The sequence below is a fragment of the Talpa occidentalis genome, unplaced genomic scaffold, assembly GCF_014898055.3.
Source record: "Talpa occidentalis isolate TD23 unplaced genomic scaffold, MPIMG_talOcc4v2.1 talOcc4.16, whole genome shotgun sequence".
NCBI lineage: Eukaryota > Metazoa > Chordata > Mammalia > Eulipotyphla > Talpidae > Talpa > Talpa occidentalis.
In genome coordinates, this window is record NW_023601653.1 from 28,233,004 (window position 1) to 28,252,721 (window position 19,718).

The following is a 19,718-nucleotide window of genomic DNA, read 5'->3' on the forward strand; positions in this document are numbered from 1 at the left end:
TCCAGGTTGAACTTGGTGAGAAAGGTTAAGGACTTAGAGTTACATGTTTTATTCATGGAGTTTGAAGACTGGGTTGACAACATAACTCTGCCAAATACTAATTATATGACCTTGGAAAAGTTATTTAGCTCTCTGTGCTATAGTTCCATCAATAAAATAACATTAAAAATAGTCTCTATCTCATAGAGTTGTGATGGGGATTAAATCAGCTAACATATGTAAAGTGTTCAGAGCGATGTCTGACTCACATTGTGCTGTGCAAGTGTCTGCTATTAACTTTTCTCCATAAACCCAAGGGCTGGCATGGTTCCTGGCACAGAATGGGTATTCAAATGGTGTTTGTGGAATGATTGATGTGTACCTGCCAGCTATAGGACTTATTTTGGAGTTTTTGTTGTAACTATTCTGATCAACACATTTTAGCTTATCACTCATTTCTCTTGATTTCAAGCTCACACCCCACATCTGTTCTTGTTTCCTTGAAACCACTGTTTGTCCTTCAGGGATAGCAGTCCATCTATTCTGTGGTAGCTGTACCTGGGTCTCAGCTTCTCTTGGGTGTCACTTTAAGTCTTTTTTTTTTTTTTTGTTTTTTTTTTTTTTTGTTTTTTTTTTTTTTATAGAGGCATGCTTTATTTATTTATTTATTTGTTTGTTTGTTTGTTATACATGCAGTAGGGATCGAACCAGCGCCACAGAGGCTGCGGGCAGCTTCGCAACCCAGTGCTCAACCGCTGCGCCACCGAGGAGGCCCACTTTAAGTCTTTTTAATAACTCAATTTCTAGGAGGATTCAGTTTAAAGATTAGTCATCTCTCTTTTAGATCAATTTGCTCACACCAGAGGGATTCAGATTATCAATATTATAATTAAGCATTTTAAAGCGTCATAGAATTTTATATTGTAATATTCAAGCCTAAAATTACAATGAATCCTCCTGACATCATAGACAACTTATGCATATTCTTGTCCTGTTAGCTCAATAACATGCCGGGTTATTTGCATATTATTGCTTGACCCTGATATCATGGCCAATTAATTTGCATATCCCTGTCTAATTGGCTCAAATAAGTTTTTGTCACTTTATTTATTGGCCCAGTTCCCAGGCTAGTGGCTTTTCACTCAAATCCATAGACTTCGTTGTGGGTTTGTTTGTCATGCTTTCGGCACTAATGAAAGGAGAGGTAAGGGTGGCAGTCTAGGATGTAAAATTGAAATAGCCACTGTTTTTACCTTTCCTATCAGTATACAAAGGCTGAAGAAAAAAGGATAATTTAGATATGTGGGCAAGGCATTTTCCAGGAAAGAAGCAATTGAGCTGAAGAAAGAAATTGAAATTTAAGAGAATTTCAGTATATAAGGCAAAAGATGTATTCTACATCACTGACCAAAAAATAAAAAAATGAGGCTGACCTGGACCTCACCTAAAATTATGATGTATCAGTTAAACACCTAAAGTGTGATTTTCTTTTTTAAATGATTGTGTATAAACATTTCAGATCATATTGTGTAAATTTAAGGTTTACAGCATACTGATTTGGTACATTTAGATACTATAATATGATTACTACCTCAACTTGCTCTGAAGAGTATAGTTTTTAACTTTAAGATACATAAGGTAACATGCAATTTTCACATTCCTCCCCCTCAATAATTCACTTGTAACTGGGTCTGAGGTAGTCCCTGAAATCTTTAATTTTGCATGTAACCTGGGTGTTTGTGATGTAGGTGCAATATCAGATTGTGACAAATACTGCCTGAAGGGATGGTCTGCCTCTGCTGATTTATGGTTCCTTAATTCTATCTAGTGGCTGGGTGAGTTGTTCTTTTCTGGGTGTCTTCAAATACTTAAAACTGGCTGGATTTCCCAAATTATATTTCAAAGAGAGTAGAAAAGTAAATGGAGAAAAGACAAATCCATAAGCAATTTAAAAAACTGTACCTAGTGAAAGGACATCAGGGTGTGTGGGTGTGTATGTGGGTGGGGGCACCTTACTGGCCCATGTCTCAGTGTCTCAATCTACATGCTAGAAGTCTATCATCTTGGGACAAAGATCCTTTTGTTACCACTGTAAATCCCCTTTCTTCCTCCCCCATCATCTCCCTCAAGTAGTTGCCTCCATTTGTGAATTACATTGCCTTGTCTTTTTTTTAAAGATTTATTTATTTATGCATACAAGAACTGGGATAAAGGCCAGAGGTGTGGAGAGGGGGTGAGAGGATTTACCAGAGACAGAGTAGGGAACAGAACAGGCAGACTGAAGAAATACACTGCTGAGGGGAGCAGCGGGTGAGTCAGGAGAGGTCTGCTGCGCCATGTGGGTAGCTTCCTGGCTGGGGATCAAACTTGTGCTGCAGTGGGTGCGGATAGCTTCATAGGTTGAGTCTTAACCCCTTGTGCCACCAGGGAGGCCCTGCATTGCCTTGTCTTTTAGAGACTTGGATGCTTTGGAAGACCTCTCCCTTGCCATGCCCTTGGCTTTCCATGCTATAAATTTCATTGTGCTAAGAAAGGACTAAGGATGGCCAGAATGGGACTAAGGAGGGTGCTTGGTTTGGCAGTGAAATGGAGAACTCTCAGGGAGAACATATGAACTAGTCTTTTTCTAAGAATGAATGATTCTCAGCCCTCAGGAAATCATGCTGATCTCAACTCATAGCCACCTCTCTAGCTCCTTGATGGGGAGACTGCTGGAATCGATGCATACGATTTCAGTTCTTTCGTGGACTTTCCCAACACTGCCCCTTCTGCCATGTTTGACATGCCTGTGTTCTCACCAGAGTATAGGTGAATGCAACTGTTACAAAGGCTGCAAACTTGTGCCTTTGCTGCTTTGCCATGGTTCCTGGAAGTATAAACATGTACACAAATTTCTAAAAGGCTCAGTGCTAGATTTAGGGTAATAAGGAAATGATCAGCCTGATTTCATTCTGTTTCATACTAGACCAGGCAACAAGGGAAACTGAACACCATATCATGTGTGAGAAAAGAAAGTCAGTTTATGATTCTGAGAAAAAAGAAATGGAGGGCCAGGGACCTTTTGGGCGTTTCGTAGGGATTTATACCTGTCGCAGTTTCCCAGTCTTTAAGAATGCCTCCATTACTAACAATCCTTGAGCCTCCATTTCTAGCCTTGCTGACCCCAAGGGCCTCATCTTTGTGTTTCTGGTTCAGATATGGTATACATTTTTAGTAAGTTTGAGCTGGGGAATCCTTGTTCTTCCATCTTGAAGGTGGTGGGTATGGGAAAGACTGAATGAGCAAATGGAAAGTATTGTGCATTGGGAATCAGCGGACCTGGGCTTCATTCAGCTATACCACCTAGAAACAGGTGACTCCGAATGTCAGCAATGACAGTGCAGTTGCCAGTATTGAACCCCTCCTATGTGTCATGTGTAGAACAACATGAATGTCTCTCAGCTTCAATTTTCTGAAAATACTACCTCCAGAAACTTCTTTCTGGGTCCTCAGGGACCACATGAGAAATGAAATTAGAAAAGGATTTCTAAAGTAGGAGGTAGTCACTGAATATGTGATAGTGTGACTTCACAGAAAGACTTTTCAAATTTAAATTGAAAAATCAAATTTCTATATAATAACTTAAAATGTTTATAATCACTTTCACTTCAGAAATTTGGCCTGCCTTCTTTCAAACATCTATACCCTTAAGTTAGAAAACTTTCAGAATTTAATTTATGATATAAACCTTAAATTGAATTTATACCCTTGACATTCCTCATTAAAGTTGTAGTAAGAAGTTTCAAATTTCTGGGATGAATCTTCCTCTCCTCCCAAATTGAGGAAAGTCATTTTGACATAAATAGGGATAAGGAGAAGGCATGACTTGGGAATCTGCCCAGGTATAAATGAATATAAAAATTATATAATGCTGCAGGAACACATGATACATAAAATCACTATGTCGGGAATCCTAACTCTTCTAACACCTTCATAGACCTCTTTGCTACAGGCTAAAGTTGTGTGTTCATCCCTCTCCCTCAATGTGACAATATTTGGAGGTGGGAGTTTGGGGAAGAGATTAGGTTATGAGGTGGGGTCCTCCTGTAAAAGAGGCCCTGGAGAGTCTTACCCTTTCTCTTTGGGAAGACACAGTGGAAATGCGACCATCTATGAACCAGGAGGTGGATTTTCATGACACTGAAGCTGCCAGTGACATGATGTTGGACACTGGGCCTCCAGAGCTGTGAAATCAATTTTTTTGTTTTATGCCATCCAGTCTCTGGTATTTGATTACAGCAGCCGCATGAACTGAAATGCTGTTCACATTCCTGCCCAATTTTTGCCAAGAGAAAATGTTATGCTTTTAAGGGATATTTACTCTAAACATGCAGATGTATAAAAGACAGTGAAGATACAGAGATGATTACTAAGGAGGTTTTTCTCCAATGCTGTTCATCTCCTGCACAACCTGATCCTGAAGAAGACTTGCAGCCCACAAGATTCAAAATTTCACTATGAATAGCTAAATTCTGAAACTCTTGCTGTTGCTTACAAATACTTGAGAGCTGGAATATTAAGCATGTAAGTATGAGGCTCTGTCATAGAGATGTGATTGATCCAATAAAGTCTACATGGTAAAATAGGAGAGGTTGGGACTTTCATGGTTTCCTTTATGGATATATAATAAAGGCAAAATCTTTCTGTACTGCATTTTTAATTCATATAGCATGAAAGAAACTGACCCTCTTGGACAGTAGTAAGAAAAATTATTTAAAAACATTTCCACTTAAAATTCTTTAATATTTTTGGTGGATTAATTCCATCCCTTGTTCAAAATGTGATTTTACTGATAACACTTTGGTGAATTGATCAGCCAATCCCATCAATTAGCTGAATTATTTTTACCATTGAGTCAAGTAATTAATTGGTTAAATTCTCCACTGGTTTTTTTTTGTTTCATATTTAGTCCAAGATTTGATAAAGTTACTAATAGAAATAATTATAATATTTAGTTAGCACTTAAGTATGATGCAAGATCCTTTGTTCCTCACAATCACCTTATAAACAAGAACTTACTGTTCCCACTTTCTAGAAAATGCAACTGATGTTTAAAAAACAACTCATTTAATATCAAACTGCAGTAGTGACAAGTGGGATTGAAAGCCAGGCAAAACAGCCCAATTTGGTTCCAATTAACTAGCCATTTCCAGCAAATGCAGTTTGGCATTTGAATTACCTGGAATGATCTCATTATATAATTTTGATCTCCTCAGACATAGGTCAACTCACTTTTAGACAGACCATCCAAGTACTTAAAGTTATTTTGATGGTAAGTAGGTTAAATATATTTGAAATGCAAGACTTGTTTTTTTCAGACCATAGCTCTTTTGTAAATAATTCATTATTCATTCAGCAGTGCTCACAGGTACCTGTCAGCAAGGGCATTATGGGAGATATGAATACAAAGCACAGTCTAGTGAGGGAGAAGCCTAATGTTTGAAGAATGTAAACAAACTGCTATTGACATTTAAAAAAACAAAAGCTTTGTTCTATGGGGGTGGATCAAAAAAGACTTCCAGGAGTCCCCCACCTAAAGTGCTCTCTCACAGATACCCCTAAGTCTCACTTCCTTATGAGTTACAGGTTGCTGCCAAAATGTTACCTACACAAGAAGCTTTCTTTGAGCATCCCATTTAAAACTATTCCCCAAATTTCTTTATCCCACTTCCCTGCTTGACTTTCTTTGTAGCACATACCACCTCTTGGAATTCTGTACGTGTGTGTGTGTGTATATATATATATATATATATATATATATATATAAATTACAGATTTATTTATTTATGCAAGCACTGGGTACAGTCAGAAGTGCGGGAGGGTGAGAGAATTCACCAGAGCCAGAGTGGGGAACAGAACAGGCAGACTGACGAAATACACTGCTGAGGGGAGCAGTGGGCGGCAGGAGGGGTCTGTGCACCATGTGGGACCCTCGCTGGCAGCCGGGGATCGAACTGGCACTGCAGAGGCTGGGGGCAGCTTCGCAGCCCATGGCTCAAGCGCTGCACCACCAGGGGAGGCCCTCTGTATATTTTTTATTATTTTGCCGACTTCCTATCCACACCTCCACATTAAAAATGTAACCTTCACATGGGTAGGGTCTTTTTGGTGTTTGTCCACTAATGTAAGCTTAGTTTCAGAACAATATCTAACACAGGAATGAAGAATGGGTAGGATTTAGCTAAGCACTATTGGAAGAAAGAGAATTCCAGGTGAAGGAAGTGATGTCAGCAAGGAATGGAGGCAGCAAATTGCATAGCCTGTTTGGAGAACAGTATGATGGTCAATAGGCTTAAAATGTAGAAATATGGTGGGACATAGTCTGAAAGTCTATGTAGAACTGAGTGATTATGACTTAAGGCAGCAGGGAGCTCTTAAGATTAGAATTCTTTAAGGATATTTAACTTATTTATCCTTATTGGATATTTAATAAATTCATTTCAGGTAATTCAAAGGTGGGGGGGAAGTAGACCCAAGTTTATGTGGGTTCTGAAGTTAACATAATTTTAAATTCTGTCAAAACAGGCTGTTTTAATTAGCTATTTCCAGAAATTGTAGTTTGACTTTTAGATAACAATATAAAAAATATAAAATTATGAATGCTAAATTATATATGACCTCTGGCCTTGCCTTTTTGATGTCACAATGCAGAGTTACAACAGTGGGTGGTAGGCATCATCCTGTGAGAGATGACTGTCATTAACCTGCCTTTGCATGGTTATACCTGTACAAGTCACAAAAATATATCTGCTTGACTCCGCTTCCCTTAGCTAAATCTCAAAAATGCTTGATTCTCTTTTGATGTCATTGAACAAGAAGATGGATGATGGAGAAGTCAATGTCAAGAGACACAAAATGTGCTTAAAAAACAAGGTTGAAATATATAGCGTTTTTTATTTAAACATTTTATGCACATAAGAACTAGGGTGCAGGCCAGAAATGTGTGTGATTGGGGGGTGAGGGAATTCACCACAGACAGAGTGGGGAGCAGAACAGACAGATCTAGTGAGATACATTGCTGAGGGGAGCAGCAGACGAGACAGGAGAGGTCTGCTGAGTCATATGTGGGTCCGCTCCCTGCCCGGGGATTGAACTCAGGCTGCATTGGTGATAGTGTGATAACGCTAGACTTAACCACTACGCCACGAGGGAGGCCCCAGTTGAAATATCTGTTATGACCATAGGAACTCACTTCTATATCCTACGGATAAGACAATACAAATGAGGGATCTTGAAGATTTAGTGGCTTCATGATAAACTCTGTTGAATGGTATAAAATGAATTGGGAGGGAGACTAGGGAACACCTCACTAGGAGGGGAGAAGATGGTCGGTGTGGGGGATTGCAGTGGAGCATGTGAGGGGATACACAGCAACAGGCAATAGTTTTGGGCTATTGAACCAAAGGAGAGGGAAAGGTCAAAGTTGTCTGAAGCCATACCTCAGGATACTAAGTAGCGACTGGCAGTGAAATGCTCTTTTTTTTTTTTTTAAAGATTTATTTATTTATACAAGCACTGGGTACAGTCAGAAGAGCAGGAGGGTGAGAGAATTCACCAGAGCCAGAGCGGGGAGCAGAACAGGCAGAAGGACCGAAGTCCACTGCTGAGGGAAGCAGCGGGCGGCAGGAGAGGTCTGCACGCCATGTGGGACCCTCGCCCAGGGGCCGGGGATCGAACCGCCGCTGCAGAGGCTGCGGGCAGCTTCGCAACCCAGCGCTCAACCGCTGCGCCACCGGGGAGGCCCTGAAATGCTCTTACAATTAAAAATTTCTCTGCATTTGAAAAATGTGTTGGTACATTAAATACTCCTTTTTAAGGTTTAAGTTTAAACAAGTTGCGTTTATTATCAGTACTGAAGCTCAAGTTATCACATCTGTGGCCAGTGGAACCCTCTTGAGGGTAGTTCCTAAGCCTTTTAATATGACACAAGTAACTACCTTCCTTTCTGGTGTGATGACATGTTCTTGCCTTTTATACTTTGGTGCCACATCTGGAATCTACCATTTCTCTAATGAACTCCAGTTTCCCTTAGTGGGAAATTTTATTTTGAAGTCATGTGCACTTACACACACACACATTCACATGCACACATATATATATTCTGCATTTTAGGTACATTAAATACATTTTAGAGGAAATTGCTTATTGCTTTAAATTTTCTCTGTTATGTTATTAAGCAATGAAAGCAGTAAGTTATTAAATGGGGTCTTGGTGATATGAAAGAGTTACTGCAGCTTTTGCAGGTAACTTATTTATAAAGAGAAATAAACTTAGGCACCAGGAGAATTGGATTGACAAATCTGTAATTCAGTAAATGGGAACTCAGCTTTAGCATTTTTTAGCTGTTAGGCTTTAGAATATAAAATTGCCTTTCTGCATTAGGGTGACCTTTTGAAGTTATGGTATTTTTGTTAGAGGAAGTACTGAATAACCAGTAATGTTGGTTGTAATTCCACAGCTACAATGAAAACTCTAGTCTATTCATGATGACATTGTGGCATAACAAGAAAATTTTTCATACTTTAATGATTTACTGGGAAATTAAAAATATAATTGATTTAATCACACAGAAAATAAAAATATGTTCATGTACGGAAGTGACAAGTCCTTGAGTTGACTTTGCTTTTGAACAAATACACCAGCTCACTTTTTAAAAAAAAATTAAGTATGGTTTTATAGAGTTTTGAATCCAAAAAGTCTCCCTCATCGCCCATATAAGCTGTAGAAAATAAATACATTCCTAGGGGGATTCACCCTCAGATTTTGATTCACATGTATTGGAAATGCTGAATCTTTAATAAAACTGCTGTTAAAAACTATGCTAGGCTGTGAGATACTTAATAAAGAAGTCTCAGATAATGCACTATTTTTCATATCACGGGTAAATTTCTACCAATAAAACCAAACCAAAAAATCCTGAACTTTCACCGCAATAGAACTGAAAATTGATACTTTGGCTATGAAGCGGGAAAGTCGATCTCATCTTGTGCGCCAGTTCCAATGAACTGAGTGTGGCTTCCTGGGGCACTATATGGGGATGAATGTGAGACTGCTTCCAGGCTCCATAGGATAGAGAACCACGATCAATTAAGGAGTGGGGAGTCACAGCTTGTGTGCTATGCTTTTGCTCTCCATGATGAAGCAGCATTAAAAAAAACCAATAAACATCACAGACTTACCAGATAAGCCACCCACATCCATCTTCTTCAGGTTCTTTGCCTCCAGGATGACAACAGTCAGTTTGCCAGCAGTAGGTACATAGCGAAGGGAGAAGCAGATATCACCCAGTTTCTCTTGCTGAGAACCAATGAGAGAGTATAAGTAATTCTTCAAATACAGGTGAATCTAGTTTGTAAATACACACAGTAAATTCCTCCAGGGGAGGGTTATGACAATTAGAACTCGAAAGTCTTGGGGTGATTGGCATTTACCCTAATTTCATTCCCTCAAATATCAAAAGTGGTTATAACCCATTTCAGATTTTAAGTAGTCTGTCTGTACTTCAACAGTCTTAAAAATATAGCCATCATTCAGCAGGAAATCAGACCAAGATGACTTTTTGAATAGCACTGTAGAACTTGGCAAAATTTCATAACTTAATTAGATTTGAAAGAGCTTAATACTTTTCCAGTGGAATCAACCTACCTAAATTACTGTCTTCTCACATTTCAAATGGGATTATGACTCACACTTCAGATTCTGGAGTAAGAGACTTGCATTTTTGTTCCATTAAATTTTATTAATAAGAAATCCTGAATTCCTAATAGTAAATGGCAACTGCATATGTATATTTTGCTTTTACTCATTTCAAGTGAAGTCTAGCTTTGTTTATCCTTATTCTAAAGTTTGTAAAAAACTAAGTAGTGCATTGGAAAGTTGAAATACTTGGTAACACAAACAAAGCATCTTATAGGCCCTCATGTTATTTTCCTGGTGCCATATTTTAGGCCCAGTGGATGTTCCCCAGACCTGTATTTGGGCATTTCTGAACAACTGCTTCAGAGTTCAAAATGATGATGATGGTGTATATAGACTTCCATTTTTTTTGTTCAGAAAGAACTCCTATGGTTTCTCCTACCTTAAATGTCTTACTTCGTATGATGATTAACTAAGAACCATGCTATTGTTCAACAAGAATTTTTGCATTTATACTTAGGAGGAGAGGGGAGTTTAGAAAAAACTTAGGGAAATTTTATTCTAATTCAATACTGTTCTTGCCCTCATTCCTCATATTTTTTTACATTTCAGACTTAACTAACATTGGTTTATACCATTATATAAATTTCAGATGAACAGGCTTATAAATCAACGTTTGTATGTATAACATGTTTGTCACTAAAAGTCTAGTTTCCATCCATCACCATAAAATTGCCCCTTTTTACCCAACTTAACACTCCCCACCTTCACTGTTGGTAATGATTATTTTCTTCTAAGATCTGAGTTTTTTTGTTGTTGTTCATTCATTAGTTTTGTTTACCTACCTTACATGAGTGAAATCATGATGCTTGTCTGTGATTTGTTTCACTTACTTAATTCTCTCTAGATCCATCCATGTTACAAATGCTAGAGTTTCATCATCTTTCAAAAAAAGTATCTGAGCAGTATTGCATGGTGTATACATATCACTTCATCTTTGTTTACTCATCTGTCAATGGGCGTGGGGGGGCACTTGGGTTCTTAGCAGCTCTAGGTTATTGTCAATAATGCTGTGATGAACATGGTCATGCATATTGCTCTTCAAATTAGTGTTTTTCTGCTCTTCAGATACACACCAAGAAATGGAATAACTGGATCATGCAGTATTTCTATTCATAACTTTTTGAGGCATCTGCATAGTATTTGTTGTACTCTTAGATGCTGGAGACTCTAGACTGCTTTCTGATATAGGGAATTAGGTATCTGGCAATCAGGGTTTATTATTAATATCACTCTCCCTCCCTAAAGTGAAATGTGATTTTCAAGAAGGCAATGGTTGCGTCAGACTTTTGCAAAGAGACTTTTAACAAAGGACTGTGGTACAGAGGCCATATCATAAAGTCTGCTCATGTTATGTTCCTGTTGAGACCATATTTGGCTTTGCCCACATTTTTATTCCTTTATTATTATTTTATTGTTGAGGTAACATTGGCTTACAGCATGTATACAATTTAGGGGTATAGATTCACAGCTCTTCAGATGTACGTTGCAATGCCACACCCACCACCAAAGCATCAATAATCTTTCAGATTGGGACGTCCATTAGACCCCCCTCCTCTTTACTCTGTGCTCCCATCTTTCCCTTCAGGTAGCCTCATTTCTGCAGTAAGATTTCTAGGGTTTGTTTCGGTTTAGTTTTTTCTATTTGTCTCTTTATTTTCCACATATAAATGAAATCATACAATATTTGTCTTTTTCCTTCTGACTTATTTTGCTTAGTATGATTCCCCTCCAGTTCCATCCATGTTGTTGAAAAAGGCAACTCCCCAGTCATATATATATATATATATATATATATATATATATATATATATATATAATGAAACTTTACCTATAACTTTACATATATGCTAAATCATTGAGTCTCCTGTGTAGTAATGACTGCCTAAATGTGATATAACAGTTTAAAGAAATATAATTCTGGTTGGGGTGGGTATTCATTTATATCCATCTTTAAAAAAGGGAAAATGTATATACCTGCCTAACTGTTCTCATTTGTCTGAAGGTGAAAAATGAATGTGTGTGCATGCGAGGGGTGGGGGTAACTCATTATACTTTCCACTTTGGTAATACTTTTATTAGAGATGTCAGCACATATATTTAGAGTCAATTCTTTCATTCCCTCAGTCCTCATAGCATCTTACCCATACATCTCTCATGTTACACTAAGAACTTTTTTTGGGGTCTTACTGTAAACACTTTCTCCCACATGACTGTAAATTCTTTGAGGACAGGATTCTTGCCTGAACTAACAACTTCCCACATGTTTTTCGAAAGTAAATATTGATGGGCATTTTAGACAATACTTTTTTTTTTTTTTTAAGTTACCTAGGTCATCTTTCCCTTCCATTAGTGTAGATAATAGAGAGTTACCTGTAAAGTGCTAAATTCACCTGAAGTGCCTACTCACCCCTAGGAATTAATTTTCACATTAGAAGAATCTGGTGGAATAAATTACTCTTCATAGTCTTAAAATACACAGAAATTAGTACAAAGAAATTGTACTAATCACAGAAATTAGTACAAAGTATATGGACAAATTCGTCTGAACCTTATGAGACAAGAGAAATGTAAATGAACAAAATTGATGTTCAAAAATTCTCATTAAGAGAAGGGTTTTTTCCCCCCCAAGATTCTGCCTGTTCACCACAATAGCCTCTCCAGGGAACTCATTCTGTTGGAGAATTGGGTTACTGTAACCATTCTAATTAGGCCTTTTAGACATGACCACTCTTTCTTAAACGACACCTCTCTTTATAGCCTATCATCCAATTCCCCAATTAATTTATGGGCATCTCAATTGTTTAAAGCACAGAAATGTCACAACTTATCTGTCTTCAAGTATTTTTTTATTCTTCAATCTCAGCAAATACAGGGCATCTTTAAGATTTTACAAATTAGCCTCAGAATAGAGCAGCTGTAGAGTTTGAAAAAACATGTCACAAGTGAGAAAAATATGCATATTTGCCTATAATTTAAAAGCTACATTATAGGGGGAATGAGTGTTTGAAAGAAAAAAAAATCAGATTGGATACATGGGGAGGAGGAAATACAGAGAAGTGGTTATTTTAGCAGCCTTTTCGAAACTGCATTTAATTCATTAATGTGGGAACTTTAAAAATATTTCATTGCATGACTGGTAGGTCAAATTAAAAGTGTTTATTATTAATCAGTTGAAGGTACTTTTCAATGTATTATAATCTTTGTACTTCTGAATTTACAAGCTATTTGCAACTAGTCACTGGTTATTCTGGGATTTGTGTTTTAGATGGCATCAAGCAGCTAAAGAAGCTAATTTCCAGGAAAAGTCCAGCAAATAATCTAGTTTAGACACAATTTTATTGCATTAGCTAAATTCTCTGAGGTGTATGCTTTGTATAATTTTTAAAAATTAACTTCTATAATTTTAGAAAACAAAAACTTTGAGAACTGGGTTTGTTTAGGTTTTCCCTATGAGAATATCAGGTCTATGGGAGAAGAGACTTGTTTTGTTCATGGCAGTGTTTCCAACATTAGAATAGTGACTGGTTTTCACAAGAGTTTCACATATTCTTGTTGAATGAATCAGTGCTCATTCCCAGTACAGTCAGATTGTTCTCCATAGTATCCTCTGTTGCCACAAGTCAGATTCTCCAGGGAAGTAAATTCAGAGATTTGTAGATTTGCAAACAGGAAGTTTGTTAGGGCTTTGTCCTCTAGATAAACACCTGTGTGTGTGTGTGTGTGTGTGTGTGTTTGTGTGTGGGTGTGTGTGTTGCAGGTGTTGCAGGGTGGGGACAGTGAGGCAGAGTTTTCAGGAAGCAGGATTATGCAGGCAGAGAGGTTGGACTGTGATGCAGTCACACCAGATGCCAAGGAAGACCCTCCGGGAGCTCTGGAGCTGCATAGCTCTTAAGAGATTCTGGATTTTGAAAAAGGGATGAGATGTTATGCTCCTAAACCTACCAGTCATTTGTGTGGGCTGTCCCCTACATTTTGGACTAAAAGTAACTTTAGCTGAGGGTGATGCTGAGTTGGAGGAACTCAGTAATGAACTGTAAGCCATCAACATTCTTTGCAGCCAGTGGAATAAATGCATTGATCATGAGTATAGTGCAAGATTTGAGGGTTCACCAGAGCAAACCACTACATCCCTATGAGCTACATGCTTTTCCATCACCAAATTATTTGCTAAGTCAGGAACTTCATCTGCAGTCTTTAGATCTTTCTACATAATCAAGTTACCTCTATCATTAAACCATAGTCCAAGTTCCCTATCTTTAATAAGGCACCTCCTTACTATTCTAGCCCACAAGTATTTCTGCTAGCAATTGCTTAGATTCAGGATGGCACCTACAGATTATTTTTTCCTATTTGTTTCATATATATGAGTTCCCTTCATCCTAAACTCTGAAGGGGGGGATTGTACTTTATACTACTTTCCTATGCTCTAGGCACATAAAAAAAAAAAAAAACTTGCCAATGAATTGTTCTTGATTGTATTAAAATGAAAACCTCACTAGCTTTGCTTTGTAAACAGCAGTGTGGACACTAGTACTCTATCAACATTGTCTCCAGTTTAATAAATGAGTCAACAATGAATTTATTTGGAGTTCCTTCTTTGTGTCTGTGCATGGACACTGCCTTGTGAGCCTAGTCATGAAACCAGAAAACATTTTTGGAAATGTAGTTTTTATAAGATAATTTCAAGACCCTGTAGAGTTGCAACGGACAGAATAGTACTTTTGCTGGTATGATTATCGCATGAAGGGGCCTTATTACTATTAGGAATTTCAGCTTTATGTATAATTTATTTTAGTCAGTTGCCTTGATCACTAGGTGGAAATTGCCAGTTAGTGTTAGAAAGTTCCAACTGTGCGATTCGGAGAAATTAACCTGCTCTTTGAGAATATGGAGCTGACAATCAGAAACCACCTTTGTTCTGAACAGCTTGATAATTCCGTTATGTTTTTTTGCAGCTACTGAATAGAGTAGACGCAAATTAATGATTTAATAGACAGCTACAGCAATGCCTTTTTGAAAAGCACTATAGACATTAGAACAGAGGTCATCTCCAATGGATAAATTAAAAGCTTGACTTAAAATGAATATTTATTTGATGACTTCTGTAGCACCATCCATCATTTGACGTGTATGAAAGAGGGGTTCACTCTAGTGACCTTTGCAAGTGGGGCTAAGTTCACATGTTTGTTGGAAATGCTGTACTTTTGAATGAGTTTGAAAAAGGTGCCCGAATTGACTTAATGCTGTGACATTTTAAAAGGACATAGTCTATTCATGTTAATTGTAAAAATATTTTTCTGTTTGTTAAATTGTCAATAGATTCTCTGAGTAGAGGATTTTTCTCTGAGGCTGGGAGTCTATTTAGAGGTGACAAACATATGGCAGTCCAGTAATCTCTCAAAAATTAAGACCATTTGCAATGTTCTCCATTTATATGAACACTAACGTGTTCTTCACTTGTAAGAAGAGCAATGTCAGGTTCTTAATTTTAATGAAAACTTGGTGACTTTTATTATATTTTTTGGTTGGTAGTATGTTTGAAATTCATTTTGTTCCTATAACTACTCTCATACCCCCGAAGTATTTGCCAAATCGGTATTTACATCTAATGGTCCAGATGGTCACAGTGTGAAATGTTGCTGTGAATTCACTCAGGCTACAAATACTGAATCTGGCCTGCTGTACTAATGTGCACTAAATTGTTCAGGTGAATGAGACAGTATGTTATGTCTTTGAATAATTATAACACTACATAAACTGTTAACTTTGTGTTCATTCAATTACTTATTCATTTCTGATTAATAATGGAGTTCTAATATAGACTCGTCTAGATTTCATGGATACCTAGGTTCATAAGATGAATTTAAGAAGCTCAGAATGGGGCTTTTCTGGTGGTACAGGGGGTTGAGACACAACCTATGAAGCTGTCCTCAGCCTCTGCAGCACGGGTTCGACCCCCTGGCCAACCAGGGAGCAACCTACATGGCACAGGAGACCTCTCCTGACTGCTGCTCCCCTCAGCAGTGTATTTCAGTCAGTCTGCCTGTTCAGTTCCCCGCTCTGTCTCTGGTGAATCCTCTCACCCCCCACACCTCTGCCTGTACTCCAGCTCTTGTATGCATTAATAAATAAATCTTTAAAAAAAAAGAAGTTCATAATGGAATGACTTCGCCAAAATGGTAATAAAGAAGGTTACTTGCTTCACTCCTAAGAGGCATAGCTGACAATTGACAGGGACGATGCAACACTGAAAGACCTGTGGGGCACACTCGGTCCAGTGGAGACTGCACTAGAGGGGACATGGACCAAATTTATATTTCATGGGACACAAAGTGGGTGGAGAAAAATGTCTAGAGACTGTGGTCCAGGACAGAGGACAGAGATGGCAGGACTGCTGACATAGCCATGAACTCTGGGGAGGGGAGAACTAAAATATGGAGACACACACCCTTGATCCAGGTAAAGCCTCTATGGCTGAGCAGGGGTCCAGGAGGATGGCAGAGAATTTGCTCTCTCTAGACTTCATTTTTCTTCTCTTACCTCTTAGGACTGGTACTGAACTTATGAAATGCACTGAGCAGACAGAGCAGAGTCTCAGGTATGGGTCTCCAGAAAGGAGGGCTCTCAGTGGTGTTAAACACAAACAAGCACATTCCCAACATCAGCTGGACTTCTCCAAGCCCCTCCCCTACCTCACTGCTACCATAATGGCAAATGTAGACATCAATACTTATGGAAGACACCAGAGACCAAAATTATCAAGTCAACTCTAAGCCACAGTGCCAGCTGCTGGAAAGGTAAAAGTAGTTCAACTCTCCTAGTTGATCCAGATATATATATATATATATATATATATATATATATATATATATATATACATATAAAAAAGTGGGCAAAAAATAAAACAACCTGCAAAAAAAAACATGGTTGTAGTCCAACAAAATGGTGGCAGGGTGAAGGCACTGGGCTCTCACCCTCCACATATCTACAACCAAATTACCCTAAACAAAGACAATAACCCCAAATGACAGATGACTATTTTATCTACCAAGATTGATGACATGGTAGAAAGGGGAATGAAAAATTACAATCAACATAAAATGGTAAATGTTGTTGCAGAAATAGGTTAGCAAGAATCCCTTTAGACAAGATGGAGGAATTTGTTGTGGTTAATTTCATGTGAATTTTGAGTGGTGAGTAGGGGGAATGTGAATCCCAGAAATGTCCTTGTCAAAAGATTCCTCATGCTGTGGTTCCTGATACCCCTTTTCACTAATGTGCTCAATTCCTAGGAGTCTTTTAAAATAATAATGTGAAGTACACTTTGTCCCCTGGTGGGTGGCATTGCAATCCATTATTAAGTTTTAGCTGACAGTTGGGTTATGGAAGACATATCTAGGGATACATGGGGGAGATGGCAGGTGTGCTCCCATCTTGGAGTGCTGCTTTAGTTAGGAGAATCTGAAGTGGGAATTTAAGTAAATGACAAATTGCTTGAGGATATATGAAGAGGAAGAAAAATAATGCAAAACAGTTAGTGGAATGTGTCCCAAGACAAGCTTTTACCAAGTTGCTTTGTCTCTTTAATATTCTCCACTGTTAACTATTGTCCTTGATTATTTTTCTGGGTCAGACCTAATTTTAAATATTCTATTATCCTCAGGTGACTTTGAGGCTTTGGAGTAAAGTGGCCTCTTCCAGCCGTTAGTTGCACTAAGGGAACCAATGTTATCCTCTTTCATTTTATTTTTTTTAAAGATGTATTTATTTATTTCTGCATAGAGAACAGAGGTGTAAGCCAGAGGTGCCACGATGAGGGAGGGAGCAGAGCAGGCAGATTTACTGAAATACACTGCTGAGGGGAGCAGTGGGTGAGACAGGAGAGGTCTGCTGTGTCATATTGGGGTTGGCTCCCTGGCCAGGGATCTAACTCAGGTGTGGTGGTGATAGCGCTGAGACTTAACCCCCTACAACACCAGAGAGCCCCCAAAGTTATCCTCTTCTAAAGTGTAAATGGATACAAGGTAATTTTGAAATAAGGGCAACATATTTCTAAATTTAAAAAATGCCTATTTGACCTATGCAGTTATAAAGAAAGCCTTGTAAAGAACTATTCTGCCAGAAGATGGGCCATTGATCCTGAATCATACATGAAAACGATGCCAGGTAATCTATGGAAGGAATTGTTTGGAGCTTTTAACCCAGAGAAATGTTATCTCTACTGGCAGTGGTATGTATTTGAATGATTTACACGTAGCCTTATGAGAGAGGACATAAGATTTTTACTAATTCAGCTCAAAGTCTGCAAGGACTTTGTATCCTGATCTTTTGTCACTCCATAGTTAAGATAGCTACCATAGTCACCGTAGATATTCCTAACTATTTTGAGAGGAAACAAGGAGGGAATGGGGTCTCGAAAGAGCAAGCTTAGAAGCCAGGGTACTGTTCTATCCAACAAATACTTTTTCCTTTTTAGTTTTGTGATTATAGTGACTAAGAGGAAAGAGGAAGGAATGACAATGACACAGAATTATGAGATGTTGTTGCCCTAGGAAGGTTTTCCTTCTTGGGGGGATTGGGTGAATCCTTAGCAGCGTATGAGGGCAGTCTAAGCAAATTCTCCCTTTCCCATTACAACAGACAATGCTTTCTCTCTCTGTGAGAAGTGTGTGAGATCCACCTGTGAGCCATGAGGTGGCAAAATCATGAAGAGAACCGAAAAGTTGATAAATGTTGACTGAGGATAATGTTGACAGAGACAATTCACAGATGCTGGTGAGGAGACAAAAGCTATTAGAAAAGTAAAATTGCTAAACCAAGCTTTCCCATTTCTGGTTTCAGCTGGTAATGGTGAGTGTTCATGGTGAACAGAAATCTTGAAAAAAGAGGGAAGGCACAGAAAAATGCTGACAGATTTGGTTTGGGGAGACAAGGCAGTGGGAAACACAGAGAAAGGAACAGAGGAGAGAAGCAAAATTTGAAGAGAGTAAAGGAAAAAAAAGTGCCAGCCTATTTTATCTTCCATTGAAAAGAACACAGAAGGAATATAGACGATAAGGAAAATCAAACAACTTGGGAATGGCGAGTAAAGCAGTGGGAGGATTTTGAAAGAGGTTTTTGTATGGATTCACGTCTTAAGGGATGAGAGGTGTTGTCTGTCTGGGACTATGCGATGGGTCCTAATTATTAGTTCAACCGGGAAGAACCCAGGAGATGTACTTGCAATTCAAATTCACAGAAATAAAGAACTTTGTGTAAACCTCAGATGACAGAAAAAATGGATATATTTAATAGACTGCATTGGAAAGAAAAGCATGAGGCACTGTGGTGATTTCCCCAAGCATGCTAAAGTTAAGACTGTTAGTTCTTGGTAGGACTGAAACAGGGTATATAGGTCAGAAGGCATTTTCTTTTTCTTTTTCTTTTTTTAACATTATCTGGTTTATTTATTTATTTATTTATTTATTTATTTATTTATTTATACAAGCACTGGGTACATTCAGAAGCGCGGGAGGGTGAGAGAATTCACCAGAGCCAGAGCGGGGAACAGAACAGGCAGACAGACGGAGGACACTGCTGAGGGGAGCAGTGGTAGTGGCAGGAGAGGTCTGCGCATCATGTGGGACCCTCGCCAGCATCCGGGGATTGAACTGGTGCTGCAGAGGCTTCGGGCAGCTTCGCAGCCCAGCGCTCAACCGCTGCGCCACCAGGGGAGGCCCCAGAAGGCATTTTCAATGAAAAAAAATTACGGTATGTTGAAGTCCCATTAACAAAGCAGAGAGATTTAGTGTTGGGATAAGGATACAGAAAAGTGAAGTGGAGACTGTTGAGAGGGACATGGGCATCTACCTTCCAGTTGCTTTTAATCCAGAACAGAGATGTGTTCTGGCTGTGGTTGGCACTGCCAGAGATGTCCTTTACATGTGTGCCAACAAGTCTTATGAGCAGAGAGCACCTGAAAAAAAAAGCCCTAGGTAAGGGCAAAAGTTAGCATGAGGAGT

The 19,718-nt window shown here is 38.6% G+C and overlaps 1 protein-coding gene and 1 long non-coding RNA gene across 3 annotated transcripts in view; one reads left to right on the plus strand and one right to left on the minus strand.

The window, feature by feature from the left end:
- Positions 1–19,718, minus strand: part of SYT1 (synaptotagmin 1) — a 495,552-nt gene that overhangs the window by 74,500 nt on the left and 401,334 nt on the right. For both annotated transcript variants that reach the window (XM_054696190.1, XM_037513937.2), the window contains one exon: positions 9,198–9,315. In XM_054696190.1, the coding sequence (XP_054552165.1) occupies positions 9,198–9,315 (118 nt within the window). The remainder of the gene's footprint in view (positions 1–9,197; positions 9,316–19,718) is intronic.
- LOC119247477 (uncharacterized) lies at positions 1,753–17,872 on the plus strand. Its single transcript, XR_005125763.2, has 3 exons — positions 1,753–1,814; positions 16,265–16,514; positions 17,804–17,872. It is a non-coding gene; the product is annotated as an uncharacterized LOC119247477 (long non-coding RNA).